The sequence below is a fragment of the Lagopus leucura genome, unplaced genomic scaffold (genome assembly GCF_019238085.1).
Source record: "Lagopus leucura isolate 7727_CA_CO unplaced genomic scaffold, USGS_WTPT01 Super-Scaffold_702, whole genome shotgun sequence".
In the NCBI taxonomy this organism is placed as follows: Eukaryota; Metazoa; Chordata; class Aves; order Galliformes; family Phasianidae; genus Lagopus; species Lagopus leucura.
The window spans coordinates 4,439,366-4,456,577 of record NW_024962254.1 but is presented as its reverse complement, the minus strand read 5'-3'; the positions used below and the strand labels follow the sequence as shown (position 1 = coordinate 4,456,577).

Below are 17,212 nucleotides of genomic sequence, written 5' to 3'. Positions count from 1 at the left end.
ATTAACTTCTAAGAAAACCCTCTTTTCAGCCTGTGCCTCAGAGCACAGAGCTCTATCCAGGAGTCAATCAATTAAAACTGTCCTCTTGCTCAGAGAAGTTAGCTGGCTTGTCACAGATTCTATTCAGTTATCCCTTACCCTGACACTGATTTATTTACAAGTGCAAATCAGTCTCTTGATTGACCTGGATACGTTTTTCAAGCCCCAAAATAATGAAAACTAACATCACCACATGAATACAAGTCATTTTATGTAGAATTTCCTTTTTACAGTGTCTTTAATATTCAATACAAAGTAATGTCTTATTGCAAGGTATCTTTTCTAAGTGTGCACTTGGGCATTGTAACCCACTACAAACTACCAAGTCTTCATCTACACCTGGATCTGCATTTAATGCCTGCAAGTTGGCAGAGAAACTCACACATTCTCTGAAGTAATTGAAGGAAATAAAATCTTCTCTTTTTTTTTTTTTCTTAAAGAAAATTTGTTAGAATTCTTTTAACTGTGTATTTGTTTTACCTAAGTAGACCTCTATGAGAGCTCTAAATGAACTCATATTTTAAAATGACCCTCATGGGTTCATGGATCAGTAAGAATACCTGACGACTGGTTGATACAGCGGAAGAGTAAAAGGATAAAAGCACGCCAGTGATGGGCTGGCAGAGGTACAGTTACAGTTACAGCTTCTGCAACTCCTGGGACACCACTGACCACAACTGCAGGTTCAATCTGCCCCAGCTTCATCCTCTTTTTGAGCTCTCAATAAAGCCTTTTAAGCTCAAAACCCCAAGTCTTTTAAACTATAAACTAGGACACAACATTTTAAATAGAAACAACTGAACAACAAGATATCAAAGAGAGCAAAAATAAAACAAGCTTTCTACAAAGACCGACTGCTTTCATGAAGTAATCCCTTGGTAACCCAGCTGGATCTCAGGCAGCTTGATGATGCCCGGCAAGGTTGCAATGACTTCTTCCCTGGCCCCTAAGCAATTTTTGAGTATTTCTCAGACCCCTCTGCTCCTCCCCAGCTCCATATGGGACACATTCTGCCAAAATTAACGCAATTGTTCCATGTTACCCCAAGAGATGGAGCCATCCTGGAGAGAGAATCACATCTAAGCCACTAACTCTTTTCAGGAATACATCCCACAGATTCCTATGATATGTGGATATCACTGCCCTGCCTTGCAAAAGTCACAACACATCATAAATCAATTTATCTTTAACACTGCAAAATCCTTTCAATTATGTTGATTATTTCAAAATGTGGATAAAAGTGAAGAAAGTGTCTGATGACTTTTGGGATGCAGAGTTCTTTAACTCAGATAACTGGACTAAAATGGAAGGTTTATTACCAACTTTTTTATACAGGCAAACTACATTTTTATTTCTCAACAGCCGCAACTTTAATACATTTTGCAGCTTTGCTATTAAATACAGAGAGATGATTTTCCATCTAATTTATAAAAGAATTTTTCTGGAAGAAAATGTGTAATCAACATGGAGAATGCCTTTCTTTTGAAAGCGCTGTTCGTCTAACGTAAATGACAGCTACTTAAAGGCAATCACTTGTGTTTTATACCTCATATAAAAAGCAGCAGACACAGTACCCTGCCTTTGAGACAAAACACTGATATATGTGACAGAACATTTCAAGCAGGAATAATCAGAAAGCACAGATTCAACTGCGTCCAGAAAACAACTGAAATGTCCTCCATTAAAATCTGCAGTTTTGTTTTCTATTGCTTATCAGTATTTAACTGATAAATGAGATCATACGATGAATAACAAATTACCTGCATAAGAAAGGTACGGCAGGGGCAAATCACATTGGTTTGTCAGTATTTCCAGTGATAACTAACATATTTATTAAAAATAAAGCAGTTTTCAAAGTATCACCCAGGAGGCATGTGTTCTGCTCAGTGACCTTTGGAAACTCTAGCCCAATGAATAACTAGTGATGCATGAATGACTTCAGAGACAGTAGATAAAAAGTGCCCATAACCTTATACGTTATCTGTTATGAGGATGGCTGTAGCAAAGAGATATATTGCTCTTTTGTAATTTGCCTGAGTGAGCAAATCAATGAGAATATAATCCTCAATCCCTATAAATCGAATAGTTATGAAATTCATTATCTTGGACAATTAAAAATATAACATGCAGAAAAAGTGCAATGAATTGCATAATCCAAGCATCTAATTTAATGGTAGTTTGCTACCTTAGAGGCATTTGCTCATATGGCAGCAGTCACATCTTGATAACTGACCTTGTATTCAAACATTTTACACAGAAGGAATCCTGTGTTTGCTTCAAGATTATAAATCTTCCTATTACCAGCATGTTGGTAGAATACCGAAGGCATTCGGCAATGACAGTTTTGCATCCATTAGCAATCCCTGTAAGTACTATGATACATGACAAAGCTTAGACTGTCTTGCTCACACAATATGCTGCTCATCTGGTCCTGGTTTTGTGACAAAGAAAGTTCATAGTGTAAAGGAAACAGTCATGTAACAAAAGACAAGGAGAAAACACCAAATCTAGGAAGATATGATGCAATGCGACATTTAAATGTATTCATTTTGTGCTACATTTAAAAAACGCTATGAACAAAGCCTTTGCTGTATGCTCTGTTTATACTTCACACAATCCAGGCTTGCATAAAGATGGAACTTTAAAAACACTTTTGCAATTTTTATCTTAGAAAGTAAGACGTAGTGTCTTCTATTAGCATGAAAGGAAATTGAGGAGATTAAAAGAGAGAGGCTTCTACAATTTCAGGTCACAAACTAAAAGGGAGTTTCCATACCACATAGTCTCTTCCCAATGATCTAAAACCTAACTGAGAATCCAGAAAAGCATTCGGGATACTGCTCTGCAAGTAGCTACACCTGAAATATCTTAAAAACATGAGAGGCTTATCCTGTTGTATCATTCACATTTTCATACTTTGGACTTGAACATCTTTATTCAAAATGTAAATGATTGTATTCTTAAACACTTGATTTAATTAACAACTGTTATTTTTATTATAGATTACTTTTTTCTTGTAAGAGAAGAATAAGTTACGCTTACCCTTTCCAATGTAATCTCTTCAAACTCATATTCAATTTCTGTTCCGTTGACCTAAAGAAAATAAAATCAGAAAATTGCTTAAATACACAAAGAAGTTAGTTAATTTGTAAGGGACACTGTACAGATATTCCAGCACAATCAGTATACTGAAGCATACTTTTCAACACAGAGGTTAAAGTATCTAAATTATATACTACTTGGCTCCCCTCTGCTTTGAATGGCAGTGTAATCAAGCCTAAAAACTTGAAAACAGTACAAGTTACTATGTAAAGCACTATGATAGTGGATAACTAAAGCATTTACATAATATGAGTAATATCTGATACAGTATATTCGTGGGCTTTGTGCAAATGGTTAAATATTTTCTGAGGTAATAGTTCTATGTAAAAAACAGAAGACTTCTTAAAATTTTTCTCACAAATTGAAGAAAGATTAATTATTCATTGCCCTCTGATCTCCAATTTACTTTGCAATACAAAATCAGAGAGGAAATTCATAGCACTTATGTAAAAATCTAACTGATACACATGCTGAAATACATCTTGTTTACTATATTAACCCAGGGCAAGAACATGACAGAGTACCTTTGCACCAGACAGTTGAAGAGCAAAAAGACAAAGAATGTTAATGCAATTCTTATGCTGTGTTTCAGTGTCAAAATAAATTAAACTCCAAAACTTGGAGCACCAAAATGGATTGTGATGGACAAGAAATCCATCAGCTGAAGACATGACACTGATCTAAGCAGTACTCTGAAATCTTGTTCCCATCTGACACGGATTTTTCCTGTCCCTCTAGGCAACACACTTAACATGCCTTTCCTAGTTTCCTAATCTCTTAAATGGGCAGAAAGCTGCATTTGAGAAAGCTACAAAGTTGGCTACATTATAAGTAAAGTGCATGGTACTGGAAGGACTTCTGTGCTTAAGATCTCAAAGGAATTTCAAAGTTAGCTACAGCTATTTTTTGATTTTGCAAGAAAATACCCATGAGCCGAAAAGTACAAGATACTGTTCACTAATCATACTGTTTTATAGCTTTTATGATGATAGGATATTTCCTGGAAAATAGTTCTGCTCTATTGTTTTACTTAATTTGTGCTTAGTGAAAAAAAAAAAAAAAAAAAATAGGAACAAAAATTAGATGAAATTTTAGGATTGTCCCTTGAAGGAACAATTTTGTTATTTTTCAGAACAAGAATATTCAGCACTCCTCCCCACTCCTAACTGCTAATAATTCTATATCAACTTTCTAGAGGCAATCAACAAAAAATACTAAACACAATAATTCTTCATCTAGTCATAACTTTTCAAATGTAATCAGGTATTTTGTATTGAGTATTACAACTATGTACATGTAGCTTCCAAAGAAAAGCTTCCTATAAAAACCAGCAAAACTATTTAATTTATCTGCAGTTCAAGAATTGATAACTATGGAATCAGTAACAGAAATACAATCCTCAGAATTTGTGTTCAAAAAGAAACAAGGAGAAAGGCCCAAACAAAAAATCCATGCTTAGTGATGAAACACAAACTTGGCATCAATGAATAAAGTAGAAAACATCTGTATTTTTTAAATGATTACAATCTGCTAATCATGTTACATAAAAAACAGAGATGAGCCAACATTTTCCTACAGGATATTTTCCTGATTTATGTGATAAACTTACTGCTTTCTTCATAGAGTCTTTTATTGATATAGGAAACTAACTAGGTATGAACAGCTATCCCAATTTTTGTCCTTTCTTGTCTGATGATAATGAAATCAAAGCTATCTACATGTCTCTGTTTTCACGAACTTCTCTTTTATCTTAGGCTGGTGGATAGCTCTGATCTATGTCTTCAATTCCTCAGTCTTATTCTATAAAGCTGTCTTTGCTTCACTGCTTATAATCACTCTTCCTTTGCATTAAAAACTCATTAGCGCAGCAAAATGGGAAAAAGAGGGACATGAGAAGTGAGCAACCTCTGTGTAAAGATGAAAGGAGAAAACACAAGCTGAATACTCAACTGGCATTTGCACAGAAACAATATCTCGATTACGATCATATAAGGATTTCCTTTTATCATCCAAAGTCCCAATTTTAAAAAGGTTCAGCTCAAATCTCCATGAATCACAGCAGAGATCTTTTACCATGTTCCATAGCAGCAGGAATGATATGGATTAAAAGACGGATCTTGATCCAACTCCTTTTGTTATTGAAGCTTATATGTAGTTCACTGTCCTTTCTTGCTGGTTGCTTGGAAGACCAACACAGTTATTTCATAAAAGTTCAAATAAGATACTGCAAGCACACGATGCAGGTGAAATGATGATACATGCAATGCCATTTGTTAGTAGCATCACTTTATTTCATATTTAGACTCTCTGGCTGCATCCACACTGCTAAATTAGAGTGAGTTTTCAGCCAAGCCTCAGTGCTTAAGGCTGTTTCTGTCTGGAGCCTGTTGGAAACAGATAGCCCAGCAGCAAGACAACAGTTAAGCAGGAGAATCATGGCTCCATTGCTGAAACTGGCTTGTTGGTACTCTTATTTAGCAGCATACAGGCATACCCTCTCCTTTTGTCTATTAAAACGTGACAGCTCTGGCCTGAAAAGGCTCCTGAAAAAGCTGCCTAGACCATCAACTTCCATTTCTTGCAACTAGTGGAAACCTGCTCCTGGAGGTGTTCAAGAAACATTTAGATGTTGTACCAAGGGACATGGTTTAGTGGGAAATGTTGGTAGAAGGTGGACAGTTGGACTAGGTGATCTTAGAGGTCTTTTCTAACCTTAACAATTCTCTGATTGTTTGTGGTCATCTCTTCTTTTCCTCTACAGCCAAAGAAACCACAAGTATTTGCAAGCTGCTTTGTAATTATTATTTCCCCTTCTTTCAGAACATCAAGGTTGACAATAGATATCCTTAATCTTGACTGAATTTTGCTATCTATAATGCTGAAATATGAAGTAGTCATCTGGCTCTCTTTATACTCATTGGAGAGGAACAGATACTTCTAGCTCTTAAGTCATTTCATCCTACATTACATGTCTCAGATAGGTTATTTGAACTGTGACCCTGAAGTTTCCTTTCACTGAGTGCAGAGTCTAAAACTGAAGCATGAAGTTTGGTGAGCTCTTGCCTTACATAAATTTTCTTTGAAATTCTCCTAACTCTAGATTGATAAAAAGTCCTACATAACAGATACAATATTTCTTCTACAATTATTACATTTGTGTAAGACCTGAAGTCTGGTTTAGGAGATTTTCCAGTTACTGTTAGAGGTTTATCTGCACATGTAATTGGAAGCATATATAGAGCTTGATATCCAGCACCTTCCCCCATAAGTCAAAAAAGTCAGGATGTCATCTTGGAACATGACTTCCCTCCCGACTTCCCTCTCTGATTTGGCAAGCTGGGGATCTCTCTACGGAAAATCAGTGCTCAACAGCACCTGTGACAGTAAGATGCCCAAAGGAGGGCAACAACTTGTCTCAGAGGATTGGCAGAAACTGATAAGGAGAGCACAAGTTGAATGCATGGGAGGATGCAGTCAATCACACTTCTGAAAGGCACAGAATGTGGAGTCAAAATATCTCATGCAGGAACACCCAAAAGATGCTGTTGGCCCAGACAAAATAGACAACATAAATGAAACCTTTAGGTAACTTTTGAGGGCTTTTAATGTCCTATTTTTCAGCAACAGCATCACCAACACGTGATAAGAGAAGAATTATCAGCCTCCTGTCCTTAAATACATTCAGGATCTAGAGTGTGATGAGTTTTCAGCCACTTTAGAACAAGTTACCATTACTAAGTCAATTCCAATGTCCAAAATAACTGCTTGCAAAAGCAAGGCAACAGTTGCTTTACATTTACAGCTGCACTGTTATGTTTGAGGATTCTTCCCAGCTTTTGGTATGAACATTTATTTAAGAAAGAGATGTAATGTGTAGCAACTATCCAGATACCAGCATGCAAAAGACTTTTCCTGGTGAAACTCTAATCAATTCTAGAGACCACAGCAAATTTTATACCTTCCTAAGATATACAGATGACAGTTTATGATGAGAAATAAGGAACAGGTAAAAAAGATGCTCCCAACAAACAATTTTTTCAGAAAAAGTGAAATAAAGCCCTGCATACAGAACACCAAACTTAGTTTCTCGCCAACCTGGATTTGTTTGTTCTTAAATAATTTTACTCTGACTTTCCCGGAAGTTCGTCTCATGTAATGAAATTTAAGAATGTCAAGCAGAGGAAGGGGTCCCTTATGAAAATCAACTCTGTACCTTTAGAACAAATCCCCAAATCCATGAGAATCTATACTGTTTATCATTTTCACATACTCTTTTGTTTTTAAGACTGTTGCATGTATTATTTTTTCCTGATTCTTTATTTATGTCTCTGCAATTACTTGATGACAGTGTCACTGAAATGCAGGAATAAAACTCATCAATCCTAATGACAGGTTAGAAAGCCGACAGTACTTTACTGCAGCACTGGGTGCATGCGCTGAATTAATACGGAGTTCTGGTGAGGGGTCTGGTGGTCATCAGGTGGTGTTATCCAGGCAAAAGTCATTCATTACATAAGCCAGATCTTTTCAAGAAGAGATTGCATTAAATAAAAATTACAATATCTGTAGACTAGTACTACAAACAAAACCCATTTTAATTATATTTCGTTGGACATTGTTTTTTAGCTGTCTTCAGGAAAAAAAGACTGCTGCTTCCACTTTTATTATCATATTCATAGGAAGATAACTACTCTGTTACTGATTTTCACTCACCATATAATTTTGATTCTTTTGCTTGAACAGTTTCATCAGCCAACCCTCCGTACAGAATGCACATTGCCAATATCTGATTTGCAAGTATCCTAGGACACATCTGTCCTTTAAAAAGTTTAAAAAGGCACAATTAAGATTCTATGTTTTACATTTAGGAAACACCCAGGCTATTTTGGTATTTTAACACGTACAAGATTTAAACAGCCCTGCATTATTTCTTTTATATCAGCAAGATGAAAGAGTAATCTTTATTTAGTTCTTGGTCATCTCCAGATGTAAGTTATTTCTTCAGTAGTTGACAAAGCTCCTTCACTGTTCTCAAGAAACCTGCTGTTCTTTTGATATTGTTCTCCAAGTGCATTTAATTTCTTTCTCACTTCATATAAACATACTGGAAAGAGTATCCTCTGTTCCATGATTTCAAATATGATTATTTCATCTTTTTGATCTGTCTTAAAAAGACTGCCAGAATTCTTTTCATGCCACTTCCATTTATCTGAGTGAGTGCATTTTATGTGCTTTTTATAAAAGATAGCCTACATCTATTTTTAATCACAGTGCATAATAAGCCCACTTCCTTCTTTTCCGCCTTATTTCTTCCAGGAAATAGGGCAATATGTTAAGCTCATTGAACAGAAATGTAACAAAACATAAAACTTTTTTATCATCACACAACTATTCTGGCGTGAAGAATCATGAATGAAAGACTTCATGGTTTTGTAATAACTTTATCAGGAAAAGATCATACAGTATATGTGCAATAAATATATGGCTTCTTCCACGGGTTTGTAGGCATATCTACAGAGCACTTGGCCATCACTCGTTCAACTTTTAGGGAAGACACCACCCTCAGCCTTTAGGGAAGATAGCACTCTTAGAGCAGAGCTCCAAGAAGAAAAATCCAGCTTTTAGTCAACACCAGTAAAGATTCACAGCACAGTCACGACCTTCTTATACCTTGCTCTAAAGCTGATTTTTTTTTTGCTTATTCTTTTCCTCTTCAGTGTCTCATACCCTTGTTCAGGTCTTAATTTTTATTTTACTTTCTTCTTTACTGTTTGTGTATCATACTCATTCTTTCCTAGTCCTTCTTCCTTCCTCACTGTTACCCTTGGTTTTCTTGTTTTAACTCTCTTGCAGAAAACAGCCATTCATTGATTAACAATTATCATTTTTCTCTATTTGATTCATAGAATCACACAATCACACAATCACAGAATTGTAGGGGTTGGAAGGGACCTCCAGAGATCATCGAGTCCAACCCCCCTGCCAAAGCAGGTTCCCTACAGCAAGTCGCACAGGTAGGCATCCAGGCAGGTCTTGAACATCTCCAGAGAAGGAGACTCCACCACCTCCCTGGGCAGCCTGTTCCAGTGCTCCGTCACCTCACTGTAAAGAAGTTCTTGCGCATGTTTGTGCGGAACTTCCTATGCTGCAGTTTCCAGCCGTTTCCCCTTGTCCTGTCTCCACTCACCACTGAAAAGAGTCCGGCCTCGCCATTCTGCCCCCCACACCTTAGATACTTATAGACCTGGATCAGGTCCCCTCTCAGTCTTCTTTTCTCAAGCCTGAACAGACCCAGTTCCCTCAGCCTTTCCTCATAGGGGAGATGCTCCAGGCCCTTCACCATCTTTGTGGCCCTCCGCTGGACTCTTTCCAAGAGATCCCTGTCTTTTTTGTACTGGGGAGCCCAGAACTGGACACAGTACTCCAGATGAGGCCTCACCAGGGCAGAGTAGAGGGGGAGGATCACCTCCTTTGACCTGCTGGCCACGCTCTTTTTAATGCACCCCAGTATGCCATTGGCCCTCTTGGCCACAAGGGCACACTGCTGGCTCATGGCCAACCTGTCGTCCACCAGGACACCCAGGTCCCTCTCCGCAGAGCTCCTCTCCAGCAGGTCATCCCCCAACCTGTACTGGTGCATGGAATTATTCCTCCCCAGATGCAAGACTCTACACTTGCTTTTGTTAAACCTCATCTGTTTTTTTTCTGCCCAGCTCTCCAGCCTGTCCAGGTCTTGCTGAATGGCAGCACAGCCTTCAGGCATGTCAGCCAATCCTCCCAACTTCATATCATCAGCAAACTTGCTGAGGGTGGCCACTATCCCCTCATCAAGGTCACTGATGAAGATGTTGAACAAGACCGGACCCAGCACAGACCCCTGGGGGACACCAATGGTTACAGGTCTCCAGCCAGACTCTGCACCACCAACGATGACCCTCTGCACTCTGCCAGTCAGCCAGTTCTCAGCTCACCTCACTGTCCACTCATCTATCCCAAATCCCTAATTTCTTCTTACCTTTTGTTCAGAACAAAATTATGTTTTCTATACGTTCTGCACATGGCCATCACCTAACACTTACGCAGCTTCTCTTGCTTGCAAATTCTGCCTCCACTGCCATCTCTATATTTTTTACTTCTTTTTATTTTCTTACTACATCCAAATCTTTTTGTTCCTTCACAGACAGATGCATGCATGTGTATGCATGAATATATTTTCTTCAACGAAAGCATCATTTATGATTAGCTTTCCTCCTTAACTTTTCCATCTATAATTTTAATACAGTCTTCCCTTCTAACTCTTAATCCTTGATTTACTGTGTTAATATGCTTCACCTGCTTATCCTTTATTTCAAAACGTGGCCCAAGCAAAGGACTCTCTTTCAGTTTTCCCTTTTTGTCTTGCAGTTCTCACTTCTCACAATCCTTTCCACTGTTCAGCATCAATGTAGAGTTTTATAACCACACATACCTCAAAAGAGATGTGTCTATACATTTTTAAGTGCAAGCACTCAGCATACCCAATGCTGACCCATCACAGAACTCCCAGTTTCATACATAATCCACGAAGCAGATTAAAGCAGAGGTCATAATTCCAAAAGGGGAATATAGTAGATGGAAGTGAAAAAATGCCTGTGTATCAATTCTGTTTAGGCTAGCTATTCCAAATTATTCCAAATCAGAATCAGCAAAACAAGAATTATGCAAATGACAGCTTTTACACATACAAACTTCTCTCTTTAACTAGGAGAAATTCTTTCATATTAGCTACCCAACTTATGTTTAGCTGTCACCTAACGTCTTGTTGGTTTATTTGTTTGGTTTTTACAGGCAAGAGGGAGAGGACTCAACAGAGAGTGATTTATGTTACATAGTTCATTATTCTCACAGACTTGGCATTTGAGGAACCTGTGTGTGCTTAACTGATTATATAGGGCTATTTCAGACTTTCAGAATTTGTATCGTAAAAAAATATTTCCTAAAATTCCTTACTCATGAAACTTTATAGTATACATCAATGTAAGAATTTGAAGCAGTGCTTTCCAGAGAAGTAGATACAGTCATTTCTTCCACAAAATTACATCCTTTCTTCTGCAGCTCAGGTCATTTCCTATACAGCTTGAGAAGTTTGCAGTCAGTCTGCTTTTCATTTTCTTCTGTGCTTCTGACATTGCTGACACACTAACATCTGACTAATCATAACCTTCCAGTTTGTCAGGATCCTATATCTCTAGTCCTTCTCAGTTTTAGAGGAAAATTCATCAAACTTTTCAACTGACTGAACAGGACATATATTTCTGGAAGTGATTTTCTTGTATAATATTTTATTCCATGTGTAAGATACATAGAAATGGAAAATTGCTATTGCTTGATTGATATTATTTCACCAAATGAGTCTATGAAGTAGTTGTAACTTGTGACATACATTTTCCTAATGTTCAATACTGTAATTTGTGTAATTTTATTTCAAATGGTGGTAACTATGGTGAATAAGTGAATAAAAGGCAGAGATTAATAAATAAACTGTGAGTTGTTTGATTCATTTAAACACTCAAGAAAGAAATTTCACCTGGTCTTAAAAAGATATCAATAACATTTTAACTGGCAAAATTTGAGGCAAGAGATGTATGGAAACCATTTGTTGCACTTATTGATATCCATGGTGTTCTGTATGGTAATCAGATGCTGAAATATGCAATATATATACAGCCACACCCATTTTCTACATAAATACATGTATAAACAACATCAAACCAACATCATATAATCTCTTGCGTTTTATTAATTGATCGTATACTCTGGCTCATACTGTCGTGCCTAAAACAGTCCCCCAACAGCTTTACTTACTTTTAAGCCCTCTTAAGGGTTAATACTCCCTTCCCTGTACTCTCTCATTGCTGCTGAGCAATCACAATCAATGAATTCTCTTTGTTTCTTTTCTCCTTGTTTATTAACTCGGAATAAGTACTGAAGGCTTTACTATACTCTCAGTAAATGGTGCATTCCCACTGGTGTTGTTGGGCCTGTACCAGTGTAACTGATCTCACACTGATTCATCTGTGAACATAATTACACCTGCAGGAGGGTGCAGACTTGAAATGAAAAGATAATTAATGTATTTCAACCAATAATAACATTATATAAGAAGGACAATACAGATAAATAATACCTCTGCACATTTATTAACAAACATTTATGAATTCCACAGAACAGCATTTTAGTTGCTTTACAAGAAATTTTCTAACAGTGGAAAGATGCACTGTTTCTACTAAAATCCTGGAATACTCTTTAGTGTGTGTATGGGCAGGAAGCCACAGTCTCTTTGTGCTCTACAACGAAAAGCATAGCAGAACAGCTCCCTCATGCTCAATTAATTCTGCTGCAGAAAAAAAGTAAAAGACAATCTGAACAGCTGAGCCAAATTCAAAGCAGTTTTCTGCTGCTTCTCACAAGCTCAGAGAAAGAAAATTGGTGCAACTTCTTGTTCACAGGGATTAACCAAGCACACATTAGAAGCAGCTAATGCAGCACAACTTCTCACCATCTGACTGAAGACCAACTTGTCCTATTAATGAAATCAGTCTTATTAACTCCCAAGAACAGCTCCTGGAGTTTAGCCTCTAGTTTGAAAAAAAAGATGGACGACTTTCAAAGATAATATACGTGGACAAAGGGTTCCATAAATTAGAACATATTTGTGTCTGTCTACATGAAAATCAAATGCCTGGAGAACAAAATAGAAGCAATTTTCTGATTTATTTTACACAAAATCCCTTCAAAGTAATATCCATTTTCTGTGAAAGAAATAAAATCGTATTGAAAGCACCAGCTGCAAATTATGTTTGTCCTCCTTCAGGGGAATAACAAGAGGTCATATGAACAGTTGGAGACTTTCACAGTTTATAGAGTAAGAAAGCACACTATTAATACAACAGCAATCTCCTTCTACTAAAGAGAAAGATGATGGTGAAATCAAGGTGATTAATCAAACTTGTACTCTGCACATTATTTGGAAAATTACTCTAGCTCAATAATTTCAAGACAAACACACTATGTTGTCTTCAATTTTCAACCACCTTTGCAAAGTTCTAGTCCTTATTTTGAACCTTACACAAGGTTATTATTATTATTTTTTTTTATGACTACAATATCACCCAATTAAACTTGGCATAGAATGAAACCACAACACTTGCCAAAATCCAGTAAAGTGGTTTTCTGCCTAGCTAATGTAAAGCACTCTGTATTCAGTACAAATAATATAAGACTAAAAAGAATTGAGTTATAAGCTACAGTCACCTTCATGAAGAATAATTTACAAACACATATCACTAGACAGCTGATTTAGTATGTTAATGTAAGAGGAAAAAAAAGAACCAAACCACAAAAAACAATTGCATTCAGTTGTCATTTCTCATTACTATTGATTTCCACAATGTGGACATTTATCTCATGAATGTGTCTCTGTTTTCTATGACCCTCAAACTAAGTCAACCTTCTACAGAAAATTATGGAAGTCAGAAATTTTACGATCATGAAAACAAGTAGTATCAGTGGTATATTTGGGTTTGCAGCAATATTCAGAGTGCTAGGTCATATAAACACTGATTAAAAACATAATTTACCATTGAGGCTGATTCACCCATTCACTGCATTAAAAGTGGCATGTTTTTTTATTATGTAAAATGTGAATTAGATATGAGTCACACTCCAAAACAGTCTACACACTGCACAACAGTACAGACCTTGCTTCAGACCGTTTCCCAAAACTGTGCAGGAGTGTTAGTTTTACAGCACAGATCAGCTGATCCCTGGCTACAAATTTCAGTTGTTAATTTATCATTTTTGTGAAAATAATATGGTGTTCACTCAGATTTAGCTAGATCACATGCAAGGCATTTCAAAATTCTTATTAAAAATCAACACAATGTCAAAGACTTAATATAGAAACTGCAGTGATAATGTTCAGAGCAATACATACAAGAATATAAGGGAAGGTACCTCTACCTAACCAATATTACTACAAATATTACAGTGTATACTGCCAAGATAACAACAAACTTGCTTTGGCTGAACTTCAAGAGGTACTTTGCAAAGTAGAACATCAATCAATGCCAGATAAAAGCAATAAATATCCTTGAAATTAGAAATAAGTTTCCTTGTACAAATACGTTGTGTATGTACCTTTGGATTGAAGTGTCACAGAAATGAAGCCCTTCCATTTCCAGTAAAATAAGAAAGCAGTAGTTCTCAATATTGAGCTGTTTCTTCTTTGCTTCTTAGGTTATCCAGGTTCAAAGGAATACTTCTACGCCTGACGCCAGCCCTGAAAATTTCTCCTATCTCATGCCTGAAGTCTTGGGGAATGGGAAAACTCTTCCTTCTTTTGTAAAATTAAAACTATTCAGATAATGACATCAACACTGAGGTTTTTTTTTCATTTTTGAAAACAGCTTTTATTTAAGACCTACACTATTCTGTAGAGTGAAATCTATCTATAAACATCATTGTCTGAAACCACAAACATTAAGTCTATAAATACTTATTCATATGTTCTCTTTGAGTTACATTTCCCAATTCAGCTCAGAATTGTGATACCACAACTTACTAATTCAGAATTAAATTAACAGCACACAAGAAAAGAGCCTTATGTACTTCAAGAGCTTGTGCTTCATGGCTTAAGACCATGAACTATAAAAGACCATGTACTATAAAAGCATACTTGCAAGTGGTTGTGTTAACCACTGGATCCATGCAAATCCGCAGACCCAACCAGTTTTAATGGACTAGTGGACTTCTACAAAGTACAGTAGTGTTAACTATGGGTCCACAGTATAACACATAAAAAAGGACGCAAGGGTAGAAGCTAATTCAAGGCTAAGGAGAGCAAGACAAAAACAAACTCCAAAAACATTTAACTGTTAGAGCAAGGCAATTCCTGGCTGGCTCAAATCTCCAAGTGGTTTTAACAGGCCTGGTAGACATGCTGTGCTCTAAAATCTTCAGCACATATTGGTCTCCTGCACAAATGTTCTTGGATGAATTAAAAATGAAGTATATCTGGGCATAGAGGAGAGGTATTTATAGACACACAAGCATATATGACTTTTCTCAGAAAAGAAGGACTGATTAGAGCCGTGCCTTGCTGGCTTCCCTACAGTGGAGGCTACAAGGATGAGAAGAGCTGCCCAATGGGAACAGGCTCACAGAGAGTCATGAAACCTGGCCTTGCTTTGGGGGTTATTTCAAACTAATTTCAGTGTGGTCTAAAGGACCCACTGTCTGTTAGTGATCAGGGAGTATTCAGAAACCCATTTTCCAGCTTATTATTATTATTTTTGGTCAGAAAGTCTAATTCATGAATTGTACCAATTGCTCTCTTTTAGAGTTCAGTAATACTCATTTCCTGTTAATGGTAAAGTTTGAATCAAACGTTTACAGAAAAAGTCTTTTGATTGAATCTCAAGGTGAAGGTTATACACAATTGAAAATAGAAAGTATTAGACTTTTGCAGAGTGAAAATGTGAAGGGGTAATTAGATATATGACAAGGGGATGCTTTTACTCCGTGGATTGACAGGATGCTAATATTCATACAGACAGCGACAATGAAGATTTTCTTCTGATTTTTCACATGATATGATCTATAGTATTATTCAAATATTCAAAGTAGTGCTTATTTCTGAGGAAGATAAAATAAACCTCCTAAAATTTGAAGTCTTTTAATGATTTGCATTTACCCTTAGTTAAAAGCTGATGTTAAAAGTCAATAATCTCTAATGATACTTAAATATTCAAAATTTCCTCCAAAATCTACAAAGAATTTATAAAATTTATATATTAATTTCACTCCTCTCTCATCTGAAGGAGTGAAAACAGGTATATTTTTACTCCATAATCACTTTGGCCCTTTTGTAAAGATGTTCCATTCTAAAACAATGTATTTTTCAAGAAAAGCTTTGAAATGTTCTGGTTTTGAAATACAATGGGTATGAAATAGAAGCAAAATAAATCAGATGGATAAGATGAATAATCTTATGAATAAGATCCATTAATACTTTTACTTTGGCTTTTGAAGCGCAATAACATGTTTTTCTATTACCTATCATTACATAGCACAATCCTTCTATTCATGCATGTTTCAGGAGGAACTGTATTTTTAACTCTATAGTCTTGTGTTATGTAACACATCTTCACTAATGATCTGAAAAAAATTTAGAAACATGAATTAAGCCAATCTTGTCAATACTGCTACTCTAAAAGAAAAATCTCTTATCCCACTACAGAAATGATGACATGCATAACACAGCAGTGACTACCAGGCCAAACAACATTGCTGTAGTATAATTCAAGGGCAAAATCAGAGAAGCCAAACCACTACATATTTTAAAAGCTGGCACAGAGCTCTACCTCATTTAGCTTCTTCACTGTAATCCACATTTACTGACAGACTGAAAGATGAGTATAAACAACAAACAAGCAAAACTGTTGTTTAACAATCTGGAAAACATAAGAGACCTTTGAGACAATAAGATGTACAATCTAACTTCCAAAATTACTGCCAAACTAATTAGGAGGAAGAAACAAATTTATTCAGATGCTCAGTAAATGTATATATAAATAAATGAGTAAATGTATATATAAATATATAAATATATAAATATATAAATCCTTATATACATACTTTTGTATGGTTAATACATTTTAAAACACTAATTAATAAAAAAGTCCCAATTCCAAGACCTTCCTACCTTTGTAAAAATCCAGATTTTGGCCTTTCTGACAATAATTTCCTTTGTCTCCTCTAGCACCTCTCTCTTCAAATATTTGCTCACCAGTCAGGGTTAAACAGCACAATTCATATTCATTATGAATGCCAAACGTCTTAAGCTCATGCCTTCCTTCCTTCATCTTACTTCTTTAGGTCCATGCTGTGCTTATTTTTTAATATCCAATGAAAATCTTTACATTCGTGAATCTCAGAAATTTTCAGATTTCCTTTTTTTTTTTTTTTTTTTTTTTTTCCCCCAGTCAGAATAGGAAGAATTTATTTTTCCCTGCAGCCTTCATTTAAACCT

The 17,212-nt window shown here is 36.3% G+C and overlaps 1 protein-coding gene across 1 annotated transcript in view; it reads right to left on the bottom strand.

The window, feature by feature from the left end:
* LOC122175185 (disks large homolog 2) overlaps positions 1-17,212 on the bottom strand; it is a 737,856-nt gene that overhangs the window by 384,135 nt on the left and 336,509 nt on the right. Inside the window, exon 5 of the mRNA XM_042862630.1 lies at positions 3,082-3,132. Within this exon, the coding sequence (XP_042718564.1) occupies positions 3,082-3,132 (51 nt within the window). The remainder of the gene's footprint in view (positions 1-3,081; positions 3,133-17,212) is intronic.